General features: G+C 39.0%; 1 protein-coding gene across 2 annotated transcripts in view; it reads right to left on the bottom strand.

Moving 5' to 3' along the window:
• Positions 1–19267, bottom strand: part of CTNNA1 (catenin alpha 1) — a 183670-nt gene that overhangs the window by 119095 nt on the left and 45308 nt on the right. For both annotated transcript variants that reach the window (XM_035014240.1, XM_035014241.1), the window contains exons 4-5: positions 5724–5890; positions 5100–5219 (exon numbers count right to left, since the gene is read on the bottom strand). In XM_035014240.1, coding sequence (XP_034870131.1) covers positions 5100–5219; positions 5724–5890 — 287 coding nt within the window. The remainder of the gene's footprint in view (positions 1–5099; positions 5220–5723; positions 5891–19267) is intronic.

The raw sequence follows: 19267 nt of genomic DNA, 5'->3' as shown, positions 1-19267 counted from the left end.
CTCTCTCTCAAAAAAATAAGTAAATCTTTTTTTTTTTTTTTTTTTTTTTTTTAAAGACAGAGAGACACAGCAAGAGAGGGAACACAAGCAGGGGGAGTGGGAAGGGGAGAAGCAGGCTTTCCGCAGAGCAGGGAGCCTGATGCGGGACTCGATCCCAAGTACCCTGGGATCATGACCTGAGCCGAAGGCAGACGCTTCATGACTGAGCCACCCAGGCATCCTTAAATAAATCTTTAAAAAAAAAAAATTGGTCCGTAGGCAAAACCAGCCAGTCCTGATTATTTACACTTAAAACACATTACTATCCATTACCACAGTGTTCAGGTTTTCAGAAAACGAAATCATAAGGGACGCCTGGGTGGCTCAGTCGGTTAAACATCTGCCTTCAGCTCAGGTCATGATCCCTGGGTCCTGGGATCGAGTCCCACATGGGGCTCCCTGCTGAGGGGGGAGCCTGCTTCTCCCTCTGCCTGCCACTTCCCCTGCTTATGTGATCTCTCTTTCTGACAAATAAATCTTTAAATAAAAAATAAAAAAGAAATCGTGAAAGTCAGAGTTCACTACATTTTTAGCAAATATCTCAACAAGCTCTATGTACCCGGGTGGGTGGAATGTAAACATCGAAGTATTCCACCTCTAGCAAATTGAAGAGACAGAGTTGACCACAGGAGACACAGCCAGTCCTCCTTATAGGAGGAGAAACAGAGAAAATCTCTGCCCCTGGGGCCCGGGTTTAAAACTGGCTCCACCTGACTAGATGAACGACCTCAGCAAATTATTTAATCTCCCTGTGCTACAGTTCTTTCATCTATAAAAATGAGTATCTGATCAATTATAGTACCTACCTTATACTATTTTGTGAAGATTAAATGAGTCTGTATTCACAAAAGGTTTATAACAGTTTAGCACATAGAAAATACCTTTTTAGAGTCATTCATTATTATTTTCGGCAACATCCTCACCACTCCCACCACCACACCATGCCCCAGAAAAACCTTAAAGAGAAACTGATAAATTTCAAAGAGCCTGCAGACCTTATGAGTTTTAGCATTTCCTCAATGGGTGGTTGCTGCTTAAATGATCAAGGGAGGCTAAAGAAGCCAGTATATACATCACACCCAAACACTGCTCTTGAGGAAATACCCCTTTTCTGGACTACGGGCTGTCTGCAAAGATAAGAGGCTCAATGAGAAGGTAAATTATTACATACCATGCCTGAGGAAGGAAGAAAAAGTTAAAGGTGAAAACAATCTAGGGCGCTAAACATACAACAGTATAGGAATTCTGCCAGAAAACACACACTGTGAAAAAAAATGTTACCAGTTACTGAAGGAGACCAATGGGCAATTCCAAAAGGCAGAATCAAGTTTCCACCAGGCTGGGACCTTAGGATAAAATGAGTAGCAGTTTAATTCCCAAGGAAAGCACTAGTTTATAGGAATACACACCAAGACCTATGTCCTACAAAAGACTACTTTATGATCAGGAGGCACAAAGGCGCCCACAGCTAGCCTACTCAGTAGATTCTACTGCAGAAGGCTAAGGCTAAAGGTTTAAGAATTAGGCCCAAGGAACACTATAAATGACCAGGACATACTACAAACGCAAGACAAACTTTAAAATGGGACCATGCATCAATCAAGACACCAGCAGAAAACAAATCAAACTGAGTAACTCAAACATGGTTCAGGGACTGTGCTAAAAAGGTGTGGGGAAAGTACAGGGAAACCACAAGACTGATAAGCACTTAGGCCTGAAGAGACAAAGAGGCAGCTGTTACCAGAAACCAGGGAGCAAGGTGTGTGGAGTATACCACCCGACAGGGGCTATGACTTTTATCCACCCAGACCAATAAGCAGGGTGGGAGGTAGGGGAATAAATCCCCAGCCTGACCCTTCTATCTCCTCTGATCTCCTACTGATGCTCCCCCACTGGCCAAACCCAACCAGGACCTAGAGGGCAAAGGAGCCCTGGATGCAGTCCAGACAGGTCAGGTTCCTGGGGCAGAGAACAAGATGAACAACGGTGAAAATGAGATATGGAGGGGCAAATATAAGACCGTCCACCAAGTAATAACCTCGAGATTTTAATTACATCTTATTTCAGAAATATCTGAAATTTACTGGTTTTTGTTTGTTTTTTAGTGTATCAGTGTTTTTTAGTGTATGTTCAAGGAACTCTTCATATATTCATGGCACACAGAATTAAAAAGTCAGGCAGTATTACTTTTGAGTAAGTTTTTGCAATAGCATACAAAAGTCTGGTCTATCATTGTGTTCTATCTCAAGAACATCATCAATTTACTTACTCTACCATTTTGCAAAGATAGCCAATATAGTGGCAGTCTAAACGTCCTTACTTTCCTCAAAGTGTAAGTCTTCATAAACAAGATCAGACTAGGCTTTAAGACAATGAGACTATTCACCAAACTTAATTTTTAAGTATAACTAACATTTATTTCACGTATTCAAATGAGAATTTAGATAAAAAACATTAAGCAAAATAAACTGTGAACATAACTGGGCCACTGTGCCATATTTACAGAATTATCATACTATTAAACAAGTTCTTAGAAATGATTAGGCCCAGCAAAAAGAAAAACTTGTGATTTATATGATGGAGACATAAGCCAACACAGGGATAAGTGATAAAAATACACTGAGCCTACAAGAACTAAGTAACTTAGGCAACACATCAAACCTAGCTATATTATCAGGTGTAACATTAAGTAATGGAAATGTAAAACCAGGATCTCATATGTGCAGATCCAGTGTGATCACAACCTAAGCTTGAAATATGGTCAATAACCTTATTAAATACTTTACATACATTATTTAATTTAATCTTCTCAATCCTGTGGGGTAGTTTTTATACTGTTATAATATAACCGAATGAAAGTTACTAAGAAGACTCCAAAGCTGAGGATAGCCTATATTGGACATTTACTATCCTGACTCCATTTTCCTCAAGCAGAGCTCTTGTTGGGTGTCCCTGTCCTCAAGAAGGATACCTCCCCTAATCTCAGTAGAAGGGAGATCTTCATGACTCTGAGTTAGACATACAACCGCTTTCCTCTCACTAATGATTAGTGAAGAATGGGTATGTTACACAATTCAGATTTAGGGCAAATCTGTTAGGGGCTTCTAGATCATTTGCTTATAAAAAAGACATATGGAAGAAACAGTTCTTTTTTTCTTGTTGGACACAGGGATGTGTACAAGTATCATGCCTAAAGCTCCTATAGCCATCCAGTGCCGGGCACACTGAACACAGCAATGCTGGAAAATGTCAAAAACCTGGATCCTTAATGATACCGCAAAACCTTTCATCTTAACCACCTCAAAATCACACCTAATTTCGGACTTCTAATTAGTGAGAAGATAAATACCCCACTGTTCAAGCAGTTTTGGAACTGGCTTTTCTGGTAACTGTAGCATGAAATATCCTAACTGATACAGGAATCAGCAAACAAGAATAAGAATTATCTTTTCAGGGCTTTGCTTTGAAAAAGCCACAAGCATGATCAGAACTATGGAAGTTTTAAGAAACTGGATGGTGACATGTGCATCTCCCCTCCATCACATACCACATTCAAAGCACCCTAAGTGCCAAAATTCCAAAGGGCTAGCAAAGCCTGGAAAAATAAGAACAATGATCCACATGCCACACAACACAAATTTGTAACACTATGGAAACTACTAAGGAATACTTAAACAGTGGCCAAATGTGAGGGAAGAAGGGGGTTAGTTTCTGATAATCAAGTAATTCCAGTAATTTTTTTTTAGGATTACCAAATGTTTACTCTGCCTAATCAGAATGTTCAAATGTACAATGCCATGATTTCATGAAAAAAATTTAAATATCAAAAATACAGCCATTGTCATAATAATAGTAAAATGAAGTTAACATTTATTGAACGCTTATTATGAGTCAAGACACTGTTCAAAGTGTTTTAATATGTACTAATGAATTTAATCTGTACCACAATCCTGGTAGTATGACAACTGTCATAACCGTTTACAGGTAAGTACACGGAGGACCAGAAAGCTTGAATAACCTGCTGGATTCATGTAAATGTTGGAATCGGGATTTGAACCTACATAGCCTGACTCCAAAGCCTATGCTGTGATTTTAACCCAGTATGTCATACTGCATCTCAGAAGGTAGAAATTAGTCTTAAATTAAAGGAAGATATTTAGATTAAATAATTCTTCACTTATGAAAATGAAACTAGCACCTTGTTATAGTTCTCCTTTGCCAAAGACCATGGCAGGCCCAGCTGTTAGATTACCATGCTGCCTTAAACAATAGAAATCCGAGTGTCTAGAGCTGTACTGGCCAGTTCAATTAAAAGTAAATAAAATTAAAAATTCACTTTCTCGGGGGGTGGGAGGATGGGTTAGCCTGGTGGTGGGTATTGAGGAGGGCACATTCTGCATGGAGCACTGGGTGTTGTGCACAAACAATGAATCATGGAACACTTCATCTAAAACTAATGATGTAATGTATGGGGATTAACATAAGAATAAAAAAAATTCACTTTCTCAGTCATGCTAGTCACTCAAGTGCTCATGGGCACATGTGGGCTAAATGGCTACAGTATTGGCATAGATATAACACATTTCCATCACTGGACAGCCCTGGACAAGTATATTTATTATATTAGGGAAAACAAAGCTATTGCAGCAAAAGGAAAAATTGTAACTGGAAATCATTATCTTAAAAATTAAGTAATTCCAATAATTTTCAACTGGTTTAAGGTTTTTAAAAATCTGAATTAAACTCTACCACCAACTCAAGTTAATCCTTCAAGGCACATAACAAAGACCTTCTCACCTCTCCAGACACTACTGCAATTGCCAAGCTATTTAAAGTAAAATTTTCATGAAAATTAAAACAGAAGCACAACACGAATGCAACTTAATTACAGCTTTATTAACAATACAATACTAAAAGGATACTTCATAAGTTAAATGTTTTAGTGGAACTATATTGGCAGAGGGAGGTACTGGTACCTTCAGAAAACTTAAGTAAAATCGATTTTTCGCATTAGATAGTAATATAAACAACTTTAATATATCCCCAAATCATGACTGTACCTGTTGTCTTTTGGCTGCCATAATGTTCAGCTTATCCACTTCAGGTTTTAGGGCTTTATACTGTATTCCTAAGTCTTGTTCAGTGCCAGCATTTCTCAGTTTCAAGATACCTTCTTCCACCTATAAAACATACCCCTAAATAAGAAAAATTCTAAACAAAGCAAATCTGTTTGTAAAAAAGAGCTATACTACTTTATTCCTTTTAACAGCTACTCAGATAGCAATCTAAACTTTTTCTTCAGTTTACGTGGCCCTCAAATATTTGAGCACCTACTACATAGGTGCATTATCCTGACTGCTATCTTTTAAAATGATAGAATTGAACACATCTTGGTTTCTCAACTCTGGAACTCTGGAATAAGGAAATGCTTCATCACTCCTGCAGAGGGAAGGAGTCAACACAGTACCTTTATTAAAATCAAGACTACACAGGCTCATAGCACAGCCAGTCTGAGGTACACTGAGCGAAGAGCAGAAAATGGAAACTAAAGAAAACATTCCTGGTCCACTTAGGTAACCAAGTTCAAAACCAAAACAAACTCTAAGGAATGCTGAATTAACTGTGGCCAGCAGCAGCCTCACTGTGATGGAAAGAACAAATTACAGACACAGGCCTGTACTTACAACTTTCAGCTGAACAAGTAATTTGTAGACATCTGCCATGTCAGCCAAAATAAGCAGCCGGGTAACAGCAGAGAGCAAAGCTCGAGCTGCCCGAACCATGTTGCCACGCTTCACAGAGGAGCAGGGATCATCTGCAAACTCTCCTGCAGCAGTCTTCATCAAATCACCTGTTTTATAGCATGAAAAAACCAACTCATCAGGAATGAACCAAATAACTGGTCTGTGTTTAAAAAAAATAGTAATAATAATGCAAACCTTGTATAGCTCATGCACAGAACTGAATTTAAGGGCTCTCATTTTTATTTTCTGTTTTCTTTTGTTTTACAGCAGTCACTAAGAAAAGCACCCTCCTATATTGCTGGTGAAAACACAGTATCTGGAAAGTGATTTGGTGCTATATATATATAAAGAGTCTTAAAAACACTTCTTTCCAGGGGGTGCCTGGGTGGCTCAGTGGGTTGAGCCTCTGCCTTCGGCTCAGGTCATGATCTCAGGGTCCTGGGATCAGGCACCACTTGGGACTCCCCGCTCAGTGGGGAGCCTGTTTCTCCTGCTCCCTCTCCCTCTGCTCCTCCCCACATATGCTCTCTCAAGTAAATAAAATCTTAAAAAAGACACCCTTTTCCCAAAAGGAGCATTACACATATTGAAGGGGGGGTGGATTTCAGTGGGGGAAAAAATGGATCTAATGTGATCTACCCTCACATCCACAGAATGATACAGAAATACAGTAACCATCATGAAGAACCTCCACACTTCATTAACCACCTCAAGAGAGACTTACTGGCATATGAAGACAAACTTGAGTCAATGCCTCATTCACTTCCCTCACAGTAAAACAATGACAACAGCTCAAATGCTCAACAATAAGCATCTGGTTAAGTAAATTATGTTATATCCTACAATTGACTATTATGCCAATATTAACATATATATGAAAAAATGTTAACGTTTATGATGAAACCATAAGCATAAACAAAATGATAAATATATGTAATGTGTTTTAAAAAAAGAGAAAAATGACAGGAATGCAAAGGCAAGTAACAGTTATACTAGGTTATAATCTGACTTTACATTATTCTGTACTAATAAAAACATTTTCTGTAACAGGTATTATATCCATAATTTTAAAAATTACACTAAAAACATATACATTTAGTATAGTTATTAGGAATATCTGAGGTTATATTATACGATCCTAAATTCAAAAATACTAAGAATTTCTTTATAACGTTTCTTAGAAACTTGTAAAATAACATTCATTTCTATTAATTATCATTTCAAGTGACTACTCCCCTCTTCTCTTATAGCTTAAGAAATGGAGGGCCAGGACTATGTCTGTTCTACCAGTTATATGGACAGTACCTATATGGTGACTATCTTTGGATTCCTGGAAAAGCAATTACTCCCTCCCTTGGCTGAATATGTCCATTCCAGATTAAAGCCTAAAAGGCCATTCACTCAAGCTCTTCCACTAATATAAAAAGTACACTCTCAAGAAGCCTAGTGACTTCTGAAGAGTCCTACCAAATTTCTCCTATCAAATTTAGCTACAGCATATGAGCTTAGGGGGAAAAAAGTTAAATTCAGTCTCAGATTCATATAGTAGTTGGGCTCAGAAGCACCATACAGTATTAAGAGTAAAGACAAGCTCTGCCTATATAAGGTCAGATATAACTCACAATGAAGAATTTCATAGTTAAAAATTTTTCCTAGACCTAAGGTACAGACATAGAAAGATAAAAGATATATGGCAATGATTATATGGATACATAACATTAAAAATATGTTATCATGATACTTAAATGAGCTCATTCATTCATCTATTTATTCAACAAATATTTGAGCACCCACTATATATCAAAGTCTGATTTAGGTACAGCCCATGTCCTCATGGAAGTCTAAGGAGGGGAGGGGAGACAGACAAGCAAACAATTAAAGGCGGATTAAGACAAAGAGCCTGGATTCAAAAGGCTCACAAATCAGGGACTATTACAATGCGATCAGAATTAAATGCTATGGGAAGATGGTAGGAAAGCTATTTACTCATGAAGAAGTTGTCTCAAAAGCCTTGTAGAAAAAGATATGTACCTTAAACAATATTAATATTAAATAAGAGATATTGGTCTTATACAACAAAAAGAATTTCACCTATGTATTGAGAGCTTACTACACACTAAAACCAATCCCCTGCTAGGGATACAAAGCTTAACAAGACTATCTCTGCTTTCAAGTGGTTTATAATCCAGAAAAAGAAGAATGTGATCACACAGAAATTATGTGGCATTTTAACACACAGGCTATACGAAAGACACAAAAGTACACAGAGTTTCAAAGGAGAAAGCACTAACAACCAGTCTGAATCAGAAGTGAAATGCCAGCAACAATTTTATGGGAAACATGGTACTCTGAAAGGGACTCTACTCTAAAAGGACAGGACGAATTTTTGGCATTAGAATTAAGGGAGTTAGCATCTCAAGCAGAAGAACAGCAACATAATAATATCCAACATTTATTAAATGCCCACTCTACGGCACTCTACATATTTTATTTAATCCTATAAATCACCTAGAAAACAGGTGGTATTGGCCCTTCTTTACAAATGAGACAACTAAAGCTTAGAAAGGTTAACTAACTTAATCATAGTTACCTGATAGTAAATGGGAGAGCCAGGATTTGTAATGCCAATGTTTATGCTGTTAGAACCACTAATCAAGTTGAGATACACAAGAAGAAGGCATATTTGGAGGCGGAGTCCTCCAGTCTAACTGGGAACTGAAGGACGAGTATAGAAAGAGCAGAAGATGGGGATGGAAAAGCCATGGACAGAGTACAAAAAATTCCTGAGCCAAAGAAGGAAGTCAAAGTCATACATACATAGGATTAACCCAACAAAAGCACATAAAATAAACCTGACCAGGCGCCTGTGTGGCTCAATTGGTTTAGCATCTGCTTCAGCTCAGGTCATGATCCCAGGGTCCTGGGATCAAGTCCAACATTGGGCTCCTTGCTCAGTGGGGAGTCTGCTTCTCCCTCTACTCCTCTCCCCTGCTCATGATCTCTCTCTCTTTCTCTCTCTCGGATAAATAAATAAAATTTTTTAAAAATAAAAATTAAATTTAAATTAAAAATAAAAACAGAAAGTTAAAATAATTTTAAAAATTAAACTAAAATAAAATAAAATAAAACCTGACCACACAGATGAGTCAGAAAGCCACAGTGAGAGCCCAGGAAAGAATAGTAATAGATTATAAAGACAGGGGTCAAATGATATAACAACCTTTGATTATAAAGAGTGAGGAAAAAGAAAGCATCAAAGGTGACTTAAAGGTTTCAAGCTAGGGTTGTAGTAAAATGGAGAAAAGGGCAAGAGCACTGTATGAAGATTAAAAAAAAAAAAAAAAAAAAAAAGTGGCCCAAGACTGTGGAATTAGAAGTAGGGGACAAAGACTACTGGACAAGAGAAACAAATCAAATGCATACATACAGATCAACAGAAAAGAATCAAGAATCTAGAAATATAGTCAATTTTCAACAAAGCTGCCAAGACCATTCAATGGGGAAAAAATTGTCTTTCAAACAAATAGTACTGGGACAATGGATATTCACATGCAAAAGAATGAACTTGGACCTCTACTTCACATCATACACTTTCAGAACAGATCTAAACCTAAATCTAAGAACTACAATTATTGACACTTAGAGGAAAACATTAACATAACTCTTTATGACCTCTGACTGGGCAATGGTTTCTAAGCTACGACACCAGAAGGACAAATAATAGAAGAAAAAAGATAAAAGATTTGATGACGCACCTGGGTGGCATCATCAAAATTTGAAATTTTTGCGCTTCAAAAGACACTATCAAGAAAGTGAAAAGACTGGGGTGCCTGGGTGGCTCAGTCGTTAAGCATCTGCCTTCAGCTTGAGTCATGATCTCAGGGTCCTGGGATCCAGCCCCACATTGGGCTCCGTGCTCAGTGGGGAGCCTGCTTCTCCCTCTCCCTCCAGCGCCCACTCATTTTCTCTCTCAAATAAATAAAATCTTTAAAAAAAGAAAGAAGATGTGGGGGCGCCTGGGTGGCTCAGATGGTTGGGTGTCTGCCTTCAGCTCGGGTCATGATCTCAGGGTCCTGGGATCGAGCCCCACATCGGGCTCCCTGCTTGGCGGGGAGCCTGCTTCTCCCTCTCCCTCTACTGTTCCCCCTGCTTGTGCTCTCTCACTCTGTCAAATAAATAAATAAATAAAATCTTTAAAAAAGAAAGAAAGAAGATGTGATACATCCGTACAATGAGATATTTAACCATAAAAAGGAATGAAGTACTGATACATGCTACATGAATGAATCTTCTAAGTATACACTATGTGAAAGAAGCCCCACAAAAGGCCACATATTGTATTATTCCATTTAATGTGTAATGTCCACAATAAGTAAATCCAGAGACAAAAGCCAGATTAGTGGTTGCCAGCAGGTGGGGCAGAAAGAAAGAGTGAGGACTAACTGTTAATAGGTATGGGGTTTCTTTCTGGAGTAATGAAAATGTTCTGGAATTGGGACGCCTGGGTGGCTCAGTCGGTTAAGCGTCTGCCTTCGGCTCAGGTCATGATCCCAGGGTCCTGGGATTGAGTCCCGCATCGGGCTCCCTGTTCCACGGGGAGCCTGCTTCTCCCTCTGCCTCTGTCTCTCTGTCTCTCATGAATAAATAAATAAAATCTTTAAAAAAAAAAAAAAAAAAGAAAAGAAAATGTTCTGGAATTATACAGTGGTAATGGCTGCACAACCTTGTAAATATACTAAAACCAATGAACTGTACACTTTAAAAGAGTGAATATTACGGAATGTGAATTATGGCTCAATAAATAAAGAGATAAAGAATATCAAATGCAGTGACCTGAAAGGGAGCACAGGCCTTGAAGTTGGAGATAAGCCTATGTTTTGGCTTTCTCACTGATCAGCTTTGTGACTGGACTGCACTGCCTGTTTTCTCTTCTCCAAAGTATAGACAATACTTTGCTGTGAGGGACAACTAAGATAAGCTATCTAAAATGTCTCATTTGTTACCTTGCACTAGGAAACAATACAGGATTGGCAGAATTATTATTATTAAGTAAAACTAGATGAGAAGACAGAGAAATGGGTCTTCATCGTGTTTCAAGAGCATCCATTTGTTCAACAACCACCTTTAAGAGCATTAATTAATGCCTTCTTGTAACAAATGTTTACTGAACACCTTCTAGGAGCCAGGCACCTTTCTAACCACTTAGGATAGAAATTAACTAACCAGGGGCTCCTGGGTGGCTCAGTGAGTTGAGTGTCTGACTCTTGATTTGGGCTCAGGTCATGATCACAGGGTTCTGAGACTGAGTCCTGCATCAAGCCCCACATTGAGCTCTGTGCTCAAAGTGGAGTCTGCTTGTCCCTCTCCTTCTGCTCCTCTCCCCTGTGCACACACACTATCTTTCTCTCTCTAAAATAAATAAAATAAAATCTTTTAAAAAATAATAAATTAATTAACCAGACAAAAAACCTTGCCTGCAGAGAGCTTACATTCTAATGGGAGGGGAAGATGATAAACATAATCAAGTCAATTATATAGTTGGTGAACCAAAAGTACTTGTGAGAGGGAAAAAAGGACAAGGAGAGTGGGGATATAATACATGATTTACAATAGGGGCATCAAGGCAGGCCTCACTGAAAAGGCACCACTTGAGGAGAGTCTTAAAAAAGGAAGCAAAGGAACAATGTGGCTATCTTAAGAAATCATTCCAAGCAGAGGGAACACCAACTCAAAGGACCTAGGACAGATATACACTAAAATGATCCTGGAAAGCCAAGGAAGCCAGTACATCTGTCAAGGAGGGAATGAGGAGGAGCAACTTTGTAGGAGGTGCAAAACGCAGATTTCAAGGGTAACAGAACAAGAGTGCTCTTTCAAGAATCTGGTCTGCAGGGGCACCTGGGTGGCTCAGTCGTGAAGCGTCTGCCTTCGGCTCAGGTCACGTTCCCAGAGTCCTGGGATCCAGCCCCGCATCGGGCTCCCTGCTGGGCGGGAAGCTTCCTTCTCCCTCTCCCACTCCCCCTGCTTGTGTTCCCTGTCTCGCTCTCTGTCAAATAAATAAATAAAATCTTAAAAAAAAAAAAAAAAATTGGGGCGCCTGGGTGGTTCGGTCATTAGGCGTCTGCCTTCAGCTCGGGTCATGATCCCAGGGTCCTGGGATCGAGCCCCACATCAGGCTCCATCCTCGGTGGAGAGCCTGCTTCTCCCTCTCCCACTCCCCCTGCTTGTGTTCCCTCTCTCGCTGTCTCTGTCAAATAAATAAAATCTTAAAAAAAAAAAAAAAAAAATCTGGTCTGCAACCAGGAAGAGAATTGTCAAGGTCGTTTTTTTTTTTTTTTTTTAAGATTTTATTTATTTTCAAGAGAGAGAATGAGAGACAGAGAGCATGAGAGGGAGGAGGGTCAGAGGGAGAGGCAGACTCCCTGCCGAGCAGGGAGCCCGATGCGGGACTCGATCCCGGGACTCCAGGATCATGACCTGAGCCGAAGGCAGTCGCTTAACCAACTGAGTCACCCAGGCACTCACTCAAGGTCCTATTAAAGAAATTGTGTGTGTGTGTGTGTGTGTAGATGGGTAGCAGTGTAATGGGAAAGAATACGATTGTTAGTCACACAGACAGAAACTGTAGCTTCACCACTAAACAGGTCTCACTTTCCACAACTATAAAACAGAGATAATACAGGTGATCCCCACTTTGCACAGTAGTAGAGTCCATAAAAATAACCATGCAAGCTGTAACGCTGCAAAATAATCTTAAATCAATGGGAAAATCATGATTATCCTGTGACCTTAAACATTTTTTGACAAAATGTTAAAAGCTCCTTTACTACTAATCATAAATGTCCAGGGAAATGAAAAAAAAAATAGTACAATTAATATTTATTTAATACATTGTAACTTAAAACATTATGAACGATGAAAATTAGTGTTTTTTCTTTGTAAGAGAGCTACTCAAAAGTAATTTTCTTTTCTTTTCTTTTTTTTTTAAGATTTTATTTATTTATTTGAGAGAGGGAGAAGCAGTCTCACCACTGAGCAGGGAGTCCTACACAGGGCTCAATCCCAGGACCCTGAGATCATGACCTGAGCGAAAGGCAGCCGCTTAACTGACTGAGCCACCCAGGCGCCCTTTTTTGTTGTTGTTAGATTTTTCTATTTATTTATATGGAAGAGAGAGGGCACGTGTGAGTGTGGGAGTGTGCAAGTGGGGGGTGGGGGAGGAGGGCAGAGGGAAAGAATCTCAAGCAGACTCTGTGCTGAGCCCCACACAGGGCTCAATCTCACGACCCTGAGATCAGGGCCTGAGCTGAAACCAAGAATCGCCTACTTAATGGACTACACCACTCAGGCACCCCTAGAGTCTTCTTTAAACAGCAGTGGTGTCAACATATCTAGTCAGCTATTTCTTCTTTAACTTAATTTACATTCTATTCAAATTTAAATTCCAGGTTTATCACTTTGTTTCTTTGCTGCACTTCCAATTTGTTAGCAAATTTGTTCTTTCAATGATCCCTTTTTGTAAAAGGGTTCATGTTGGGTTTATCACTGGGAGATAAGGAGGCAACACAACCACACACAGAACGAACTAAACAGTTGCACGGTGACCAATTACTAAGAGAACTTGAAAGAAGGGATATGACCGCTCAGTGATCATAATGCGCATTTTTATGTAGTGGTTTGTACCCTTAAGAGCTAGCAACCAAGTCCATATTCCATGCATTCACTCACAGTTAATGTATTCACTCACAGTTTAGTTACCATGGTAACTAAAATTGGAACCATGTTGGTGGGGGACTGGGTTTTTTTTTGTTTGTTTGTTTGTTTTTAGATTTTATTTATGGGTGCCTGGGTGGCTCAGTTGGTTAAGCAACTGCCTTTGGCTCAGGTCATGATCCTGGAATCCCGGGATCGAGTCCTGCATTGGGCTCCCTGCTCGGCAAGGAGTCTGCTTCTCCCTCTGACCCTCCCCCCTCTCATGCTCTCTCTCTCTCATTCTCTCTCTCAAATAAATAAATAAAATCTTTAAAAAAAAAAAAGATTTTATTTATTTAGAGAGAGAGAGTACAAGCAGGGGGAAGGGCAGAAGGAGAGGGAGAGAGAATCCCAAGTAGACTCCACGCTGAGCGCAGAGCCCCATGTGAGGCTCGATCTCGCGATCCCCTCATAGATCATGACCTGAGCCAATATCAAGAGTTGGATGCCAACTGAATGAGCCACCAAGGCATTCCGAATGACTGGTGTTATTTAACTCAACTGTGTAAGTGAAATATGTACATATTGGAACCTTGCAAAAGTGAGGACTGTCTGTATCTACTTCCTAGGGTTGCTGCAGAGATAAAGACAAATGTTTAGTAAAGTGCTTATAACAGTGCCTGCACTCCCATACTATCTATTATTGCTACTGGAATTATAGATAGATGAAGGAGGAAAGGAAGGCAAAAAGGCATGAAAGATACATAAGTGAAGAATGAAGATTCTGGATCACAGACAGAACACACATAGTCATGAAAGGGGGGAAAAGAGGTTCTTGGACCCTCAGATGATAAGTGAAAGCAGAGGTAGCAAGAGTTCGGCTTCCAGGCAGTACGAAGCTCAGCACTGTTGGATAATCTCATTTGCTCAGAAGCAGTAAGTTAGGCTATCCTAAAAATTGAGCAGGGTGGAAAAGGAAGTGAAGGCTGGCGGGAGAGTGGAATAAACTCGGAATCAGCTGCTACTGGAAATGAAAAAGAGAGTTAACCTGGGGTAAATAAAACTGTAGGCGGAAGAAAAGGCCCAGATTAGGCCAAACAGGATGAACTTAAAGTAGATTCTTAAAATTACAGTCTGTCTAAAATGAATCAAAATTCTTTAATAATTAGGTTACATTCAAATGGACAGATCTTGTAGATAATTTTAAATATAATTTTAATCACTTATCCTCACTGTATTAATCCCAAATTTTCACCAACTCTAATCTCTTTCACCAAAACCTCCTCCTTCTAAATTCTCACTCCCACACAAGTTCCTCTTCAATAGCCTCAAGCCTTCTACAGCTAGCATATAATTCCAAACTAAAATCAGGCAAAATGACAACAAGTAAGTGGAAAGAAGAAAGCAAATTAAGTACATATACATCTACCCTAATCTCTTTTAGCTCAAAGCCATAATGACAAATCTTTAACTTCACAGCTAACAGTATTAGTAATTAAAAAATACATCACAAATATACTGTATGGTGGAATAAAACCTTCACATTTTCTCTACTCACAGAACTATGAACAAATATGTAAATAAGCCACTAGCTAAAAACAAGGTCCTCAGGCTTCTGCTGAATGGTCATCTCTCTAAAAGGAACATGACACTAAGACTGATGTGAAATATTTAGTAAGTTTAAAAAAAAAATAAAAAGAATCAAGAATTCTTTAAGAATAATAAAATATAACTGTTAGTTTACAGAGCATACTTTTTTTTTTTTTTTAAGATTTTTGCTTTTTTATTTGACAGAAAGAGAAAGAGCACAAGCAGGAGGAGTGGCAGGCAGAGGGAGTAGCAGGTTGCCAGATGAGCAGGGAGCCCGACGCGGGACTCGATCCCAGGACCCTGTGATTATGACCTGAGTTGTAGGCAGACACTTAACCCACTGAGCCACCCAGGCGCCCCAACAGAGCACACTTTTGAGTTAACAAAAGCCCTCTTTCTGCACACAACAAGGCAAACTGAGAAAACTGCAGCAGACAGGCAATCTGTCCAAAGTCACACGGTCAGCAGTAAAGGCTGAAAATATAACTGGGTCCTCTGGCCTTGTCCCAATTGTCTCCAGTCAACTCCACACTGTAGGAGGTATTTACTACAATATGAAAGAGATGAAATTTAAGAGCACCCCTAGTACTGTTCTATCTGCCATGAAATCAGAACTGTCAACATGCCCATTCCCTGGTGTTTTCCCCCAACTAAGCTGGGGATAGAAGTTAAGTTACTCAGAAGTTCAAAACAAGGACAAAGGGCAATTGTAAAGGAAATAAACCAAAAGCCCCACAATTCTACATTAGAACAGGACAAGATCAAGGCCTTTCGGAAGCCTCAAATAACTTAAGTGAACTCCCTTGAATGCAACCCAACTTTTTATAAAATTACAGGGAAAGAATATGCTTGTAAACAGTGTGGGGCAGCAGGGTGTAGGAGAGAGAAAGACAAAAAATAAAAAGAAAGAAGGATTGGTTTTTCTTCTTTAGAGAGTAGGAAATGAGATACTCTGTTATGTTGCTCTCCTTTAAAATACAGAAGGTTACAAAGTGATGTTAATGAATACACTCTATTCTCCCAGAATACCATATGGTATAGATCAAACAAGGGCTGGAACTGGGCTTGAATCCCAACTTTGCTACTTGGCACCTGTGTGAATTTGGGTTGCTTTATGTCTACCTGTTTAGTCTTCTGTAAAATGGAGAATACCGCATCTCAGCACACTGGGTTGTTTTGAAAACAGAGGTAATGAATGCGGAGCTTAACAAATACTTCTCTGTTCCTTCCACTTTCCCATCTACTTTCTCCAATTACTTAACCTATCCGGAACATGATTACTGCTCACACACCGTTTCTTACATTTTTAGAAATAAAGTCATGCTAGCAAGTTTCCTACAGGATAAAAGAAAATTAACTTTTGATTTATAATATGAAGCCATATACATGGGGGGCACTCCCTCACTTCAAGCTCCATAGTGCAGATGGTAGAAAAAACTGGTCCTTTTGTGGTAATGGCTACAAAGTGTGATTTTGTTCCCCTTATTGCACCTTAGTTTTTCCATCTATTTAAAAAAAAAAAAAGAAATTAAGCCAATCTGAGGTTCCTTCCAGTTTTTAGGAACTGGTTATCTCCTCCACCTATCCCATTTACAACTTCACATCCCAGAAAACTCATGCCATACTACAAGAACAGCTCCCAACCACAATGCCATAGCAAAGGGTCTCAGGTCCTCAGAAATCCAGGTATATAAACATCCAGAGCCTTCAAAAGTCCTCCAAGAGACCCAACAGATAAGGAGCAAAGTTGTATCTTCCCTAAAATAACACTAAGGGTAAGTCTAATATGCTCCTCAGCCAGAACCTTTTCTACTTGCCTAGAAAAAGACAAGAACTTTGCCAGCCCAGCAGAGAAGCATGGCTTACCTTCTATAAATTACATAAACTGCTGACTTCAGTCCCTTTATTAATGGAAAAAAATTTTATATTTCTACTTTAAATAGCTGATATAGGGGCGCCTGGATGGCTCAGTCGGTTAAGCGACTGCCTTCAGCTCAGGTCACTATCCTGGAGTCCCAGGATTGAGTCCCACATCGGGCTTCCTGCCCAGCAGGGAGTCTGCTTCTCCTCTGACCTCTCTCTCTGAGTTTGCTCTCTGTCTTACTTTCTCTCTCTCAAATAAATGAAATCTTTAAAAAAAAAATTAAATAGCTGATATATAACAATCCGTACTGCACAATGAAAACTGAAATCACAGGGGCACCTGGCTAGCTCAGTCAGAAGAGCATGTGACTCTAGATCCCAGGGTTGTGAGTCTGAGCCCCATGTTGGGTGTAGAGATTACTTTAAAAATAAACAAACAAACAAACTTTACGAAAATAATTTTAAAAAAGAAAATGGAAATCACAATGTGCTTATAACATGAGAATGGGATGGGACAAGATTACGTCAACATACACAAAAATATTAACAGAGGTGGTACATCACAAAGTGGTACAGCAGGTTTGTAGATTATCTTCTGCTGTTTGTGTGTTTGTGTGTGTGTGTGTTTTAAACTTTCTATAATGAACATACATACTTTTTTAAAAAGTTTATTCTTTTAGTAATCTCTACACCCAATGTGGGACTTGAACTCATGACCCCAAGTATCAAGAGTTGCATGCTCTTCCAACTGAGCCAGCCAGATGTCCCTGAACATATGTAGTTTTAAAGAAAAAAAGTTTTTAAATGATCAAAAAATGCAAACTATCTTTAATTCATGTCTGTGATACATAAAACTTTTTTTTTAAAGATTTTATTTATTTATTTGACAGAGAGAGAGAGAGACAGTGAGAGAGGGAACACAAGTAGGGGGAGTGGGAGAGGGAGAAGCAGGCTTCCCGCTGAGCAGGGAACCCGATGTGGGGCTCGATCCCAGGACCCTGGGATCATGACCTGAGCCGAAGGCAGACACTTCACGACTGAGCCACAAGGGTGCCCATGATACATAAAACTTAAGGTTTCCAAGAAAAGCACTCAAAGTCGATATACAACATTTCTTTTTCTAAGGTATAAAAAACCCACAGCTACTAAGTGCCACTGTAAAAAGAAAAAAGTAAAATTAGCATACAGTAGAAAATATAAAAGCTTTGTGAAATCAGCTGTCTTAAGAAGCTTATCTAAAATATGGGTGAGCCAAGCGATAAAATAAGGGGCCATCTGTAGCCCCAATCTCATTATTATTTTTGTTTAGTTGCTGCAGGAATTCAACTATTATACAAACTTTAAGTAGGTATTTCTTAAATAGAATATTTTATGAGAGCACACTGTTATCAACCACCAAATACAGAGAAAGATTTTAAGACATTCACCTCAATATGCTTTAGAGGACCACAAACACAGCCTGTGTCAAAACGACAGAAGCTTCCGGAAGAGCTGAAAAACATTCACCATCTCAAACATGTTCAAATTCCTTATTCATTTCAGGATCAATTTCAAGGCCATATGTGGAATTCTGATTCCCCCTCTTCCACTGATTTCCCAAATGGCCTTGGCTCAACTCATTTTGATCTCTACCTCAAAATGATTTTAAATACCTCAATTTTTTTTCTTTTCAATCAACTATCTCATATTATACTTGTCAACAATGGCAGCCTTCAGTCTTCAAAATAAAAAACTGTCCTATTTACCATATCCCTTTCAAACTTTTGAAAAGAGAATAAAACTTCGGCCACAAAAACATTAGTCTTTAGGTTTCTGATTCAAAATAACCCCCTTAAATCATATTACTCTATAGAGGATAACGCAGTCACTAAATATTATGTTGTATCAGAGTACTTAAAAAAAAGTAAATGACTCTATCGAACACAATATATTTCTACCCACGTAAATCTATTCATAGAAAACAAAGTTTAAGGGTCTACAACCAAAATTTTAACCATTGGTTTCATCTCTGGATAGCAAAATTATAGCTGATTTTTATTTTCTTCTTTTTGCTCTTACCATCAAAAACAGTCACTGAAGAAAATTAGCTTTTTTAAAAAAAAGTTTTTAATTCTACCCAAGGAGTAACAGAGGAGACTTGGGGGGGGGGGGGGGAAGCAAGCAACCAACATCACAAGTAAGTCTGTTATAAATCACCCTCCACTTGATAGTTTGGCATCTTTACAGAGGAAAGTAAAAAACACCCAACCCTGAATTTGAATAGCTAAAAGTCCCCTACCATGGGATTCCTAATTCTTAAAAGTTACTTTTTCAATACTCTAGGTCCACTGACAGGCTTA

This window comes from Mirounga leonina, unplaced genomic scaffold, assembly GCF_011800145.1.
Source record: "Mirounga leonina isolate KUSES-001 unplaced genomic scaffold, KU_Mleo_1.0 Mir_168, whole genome shotgun sequence".
Taxonomy (NCBI): Eukaryota; Metazoa; Chordata; class Mammalia; order Carnivora; family Phocidae; genus Mirounga; species Mirounga leonina.
The sequence above is the reverse complement of the archived record's forward strand: the minus strand, read 5'-3'. Positions and strand labels throughout refer to the sequence as shown.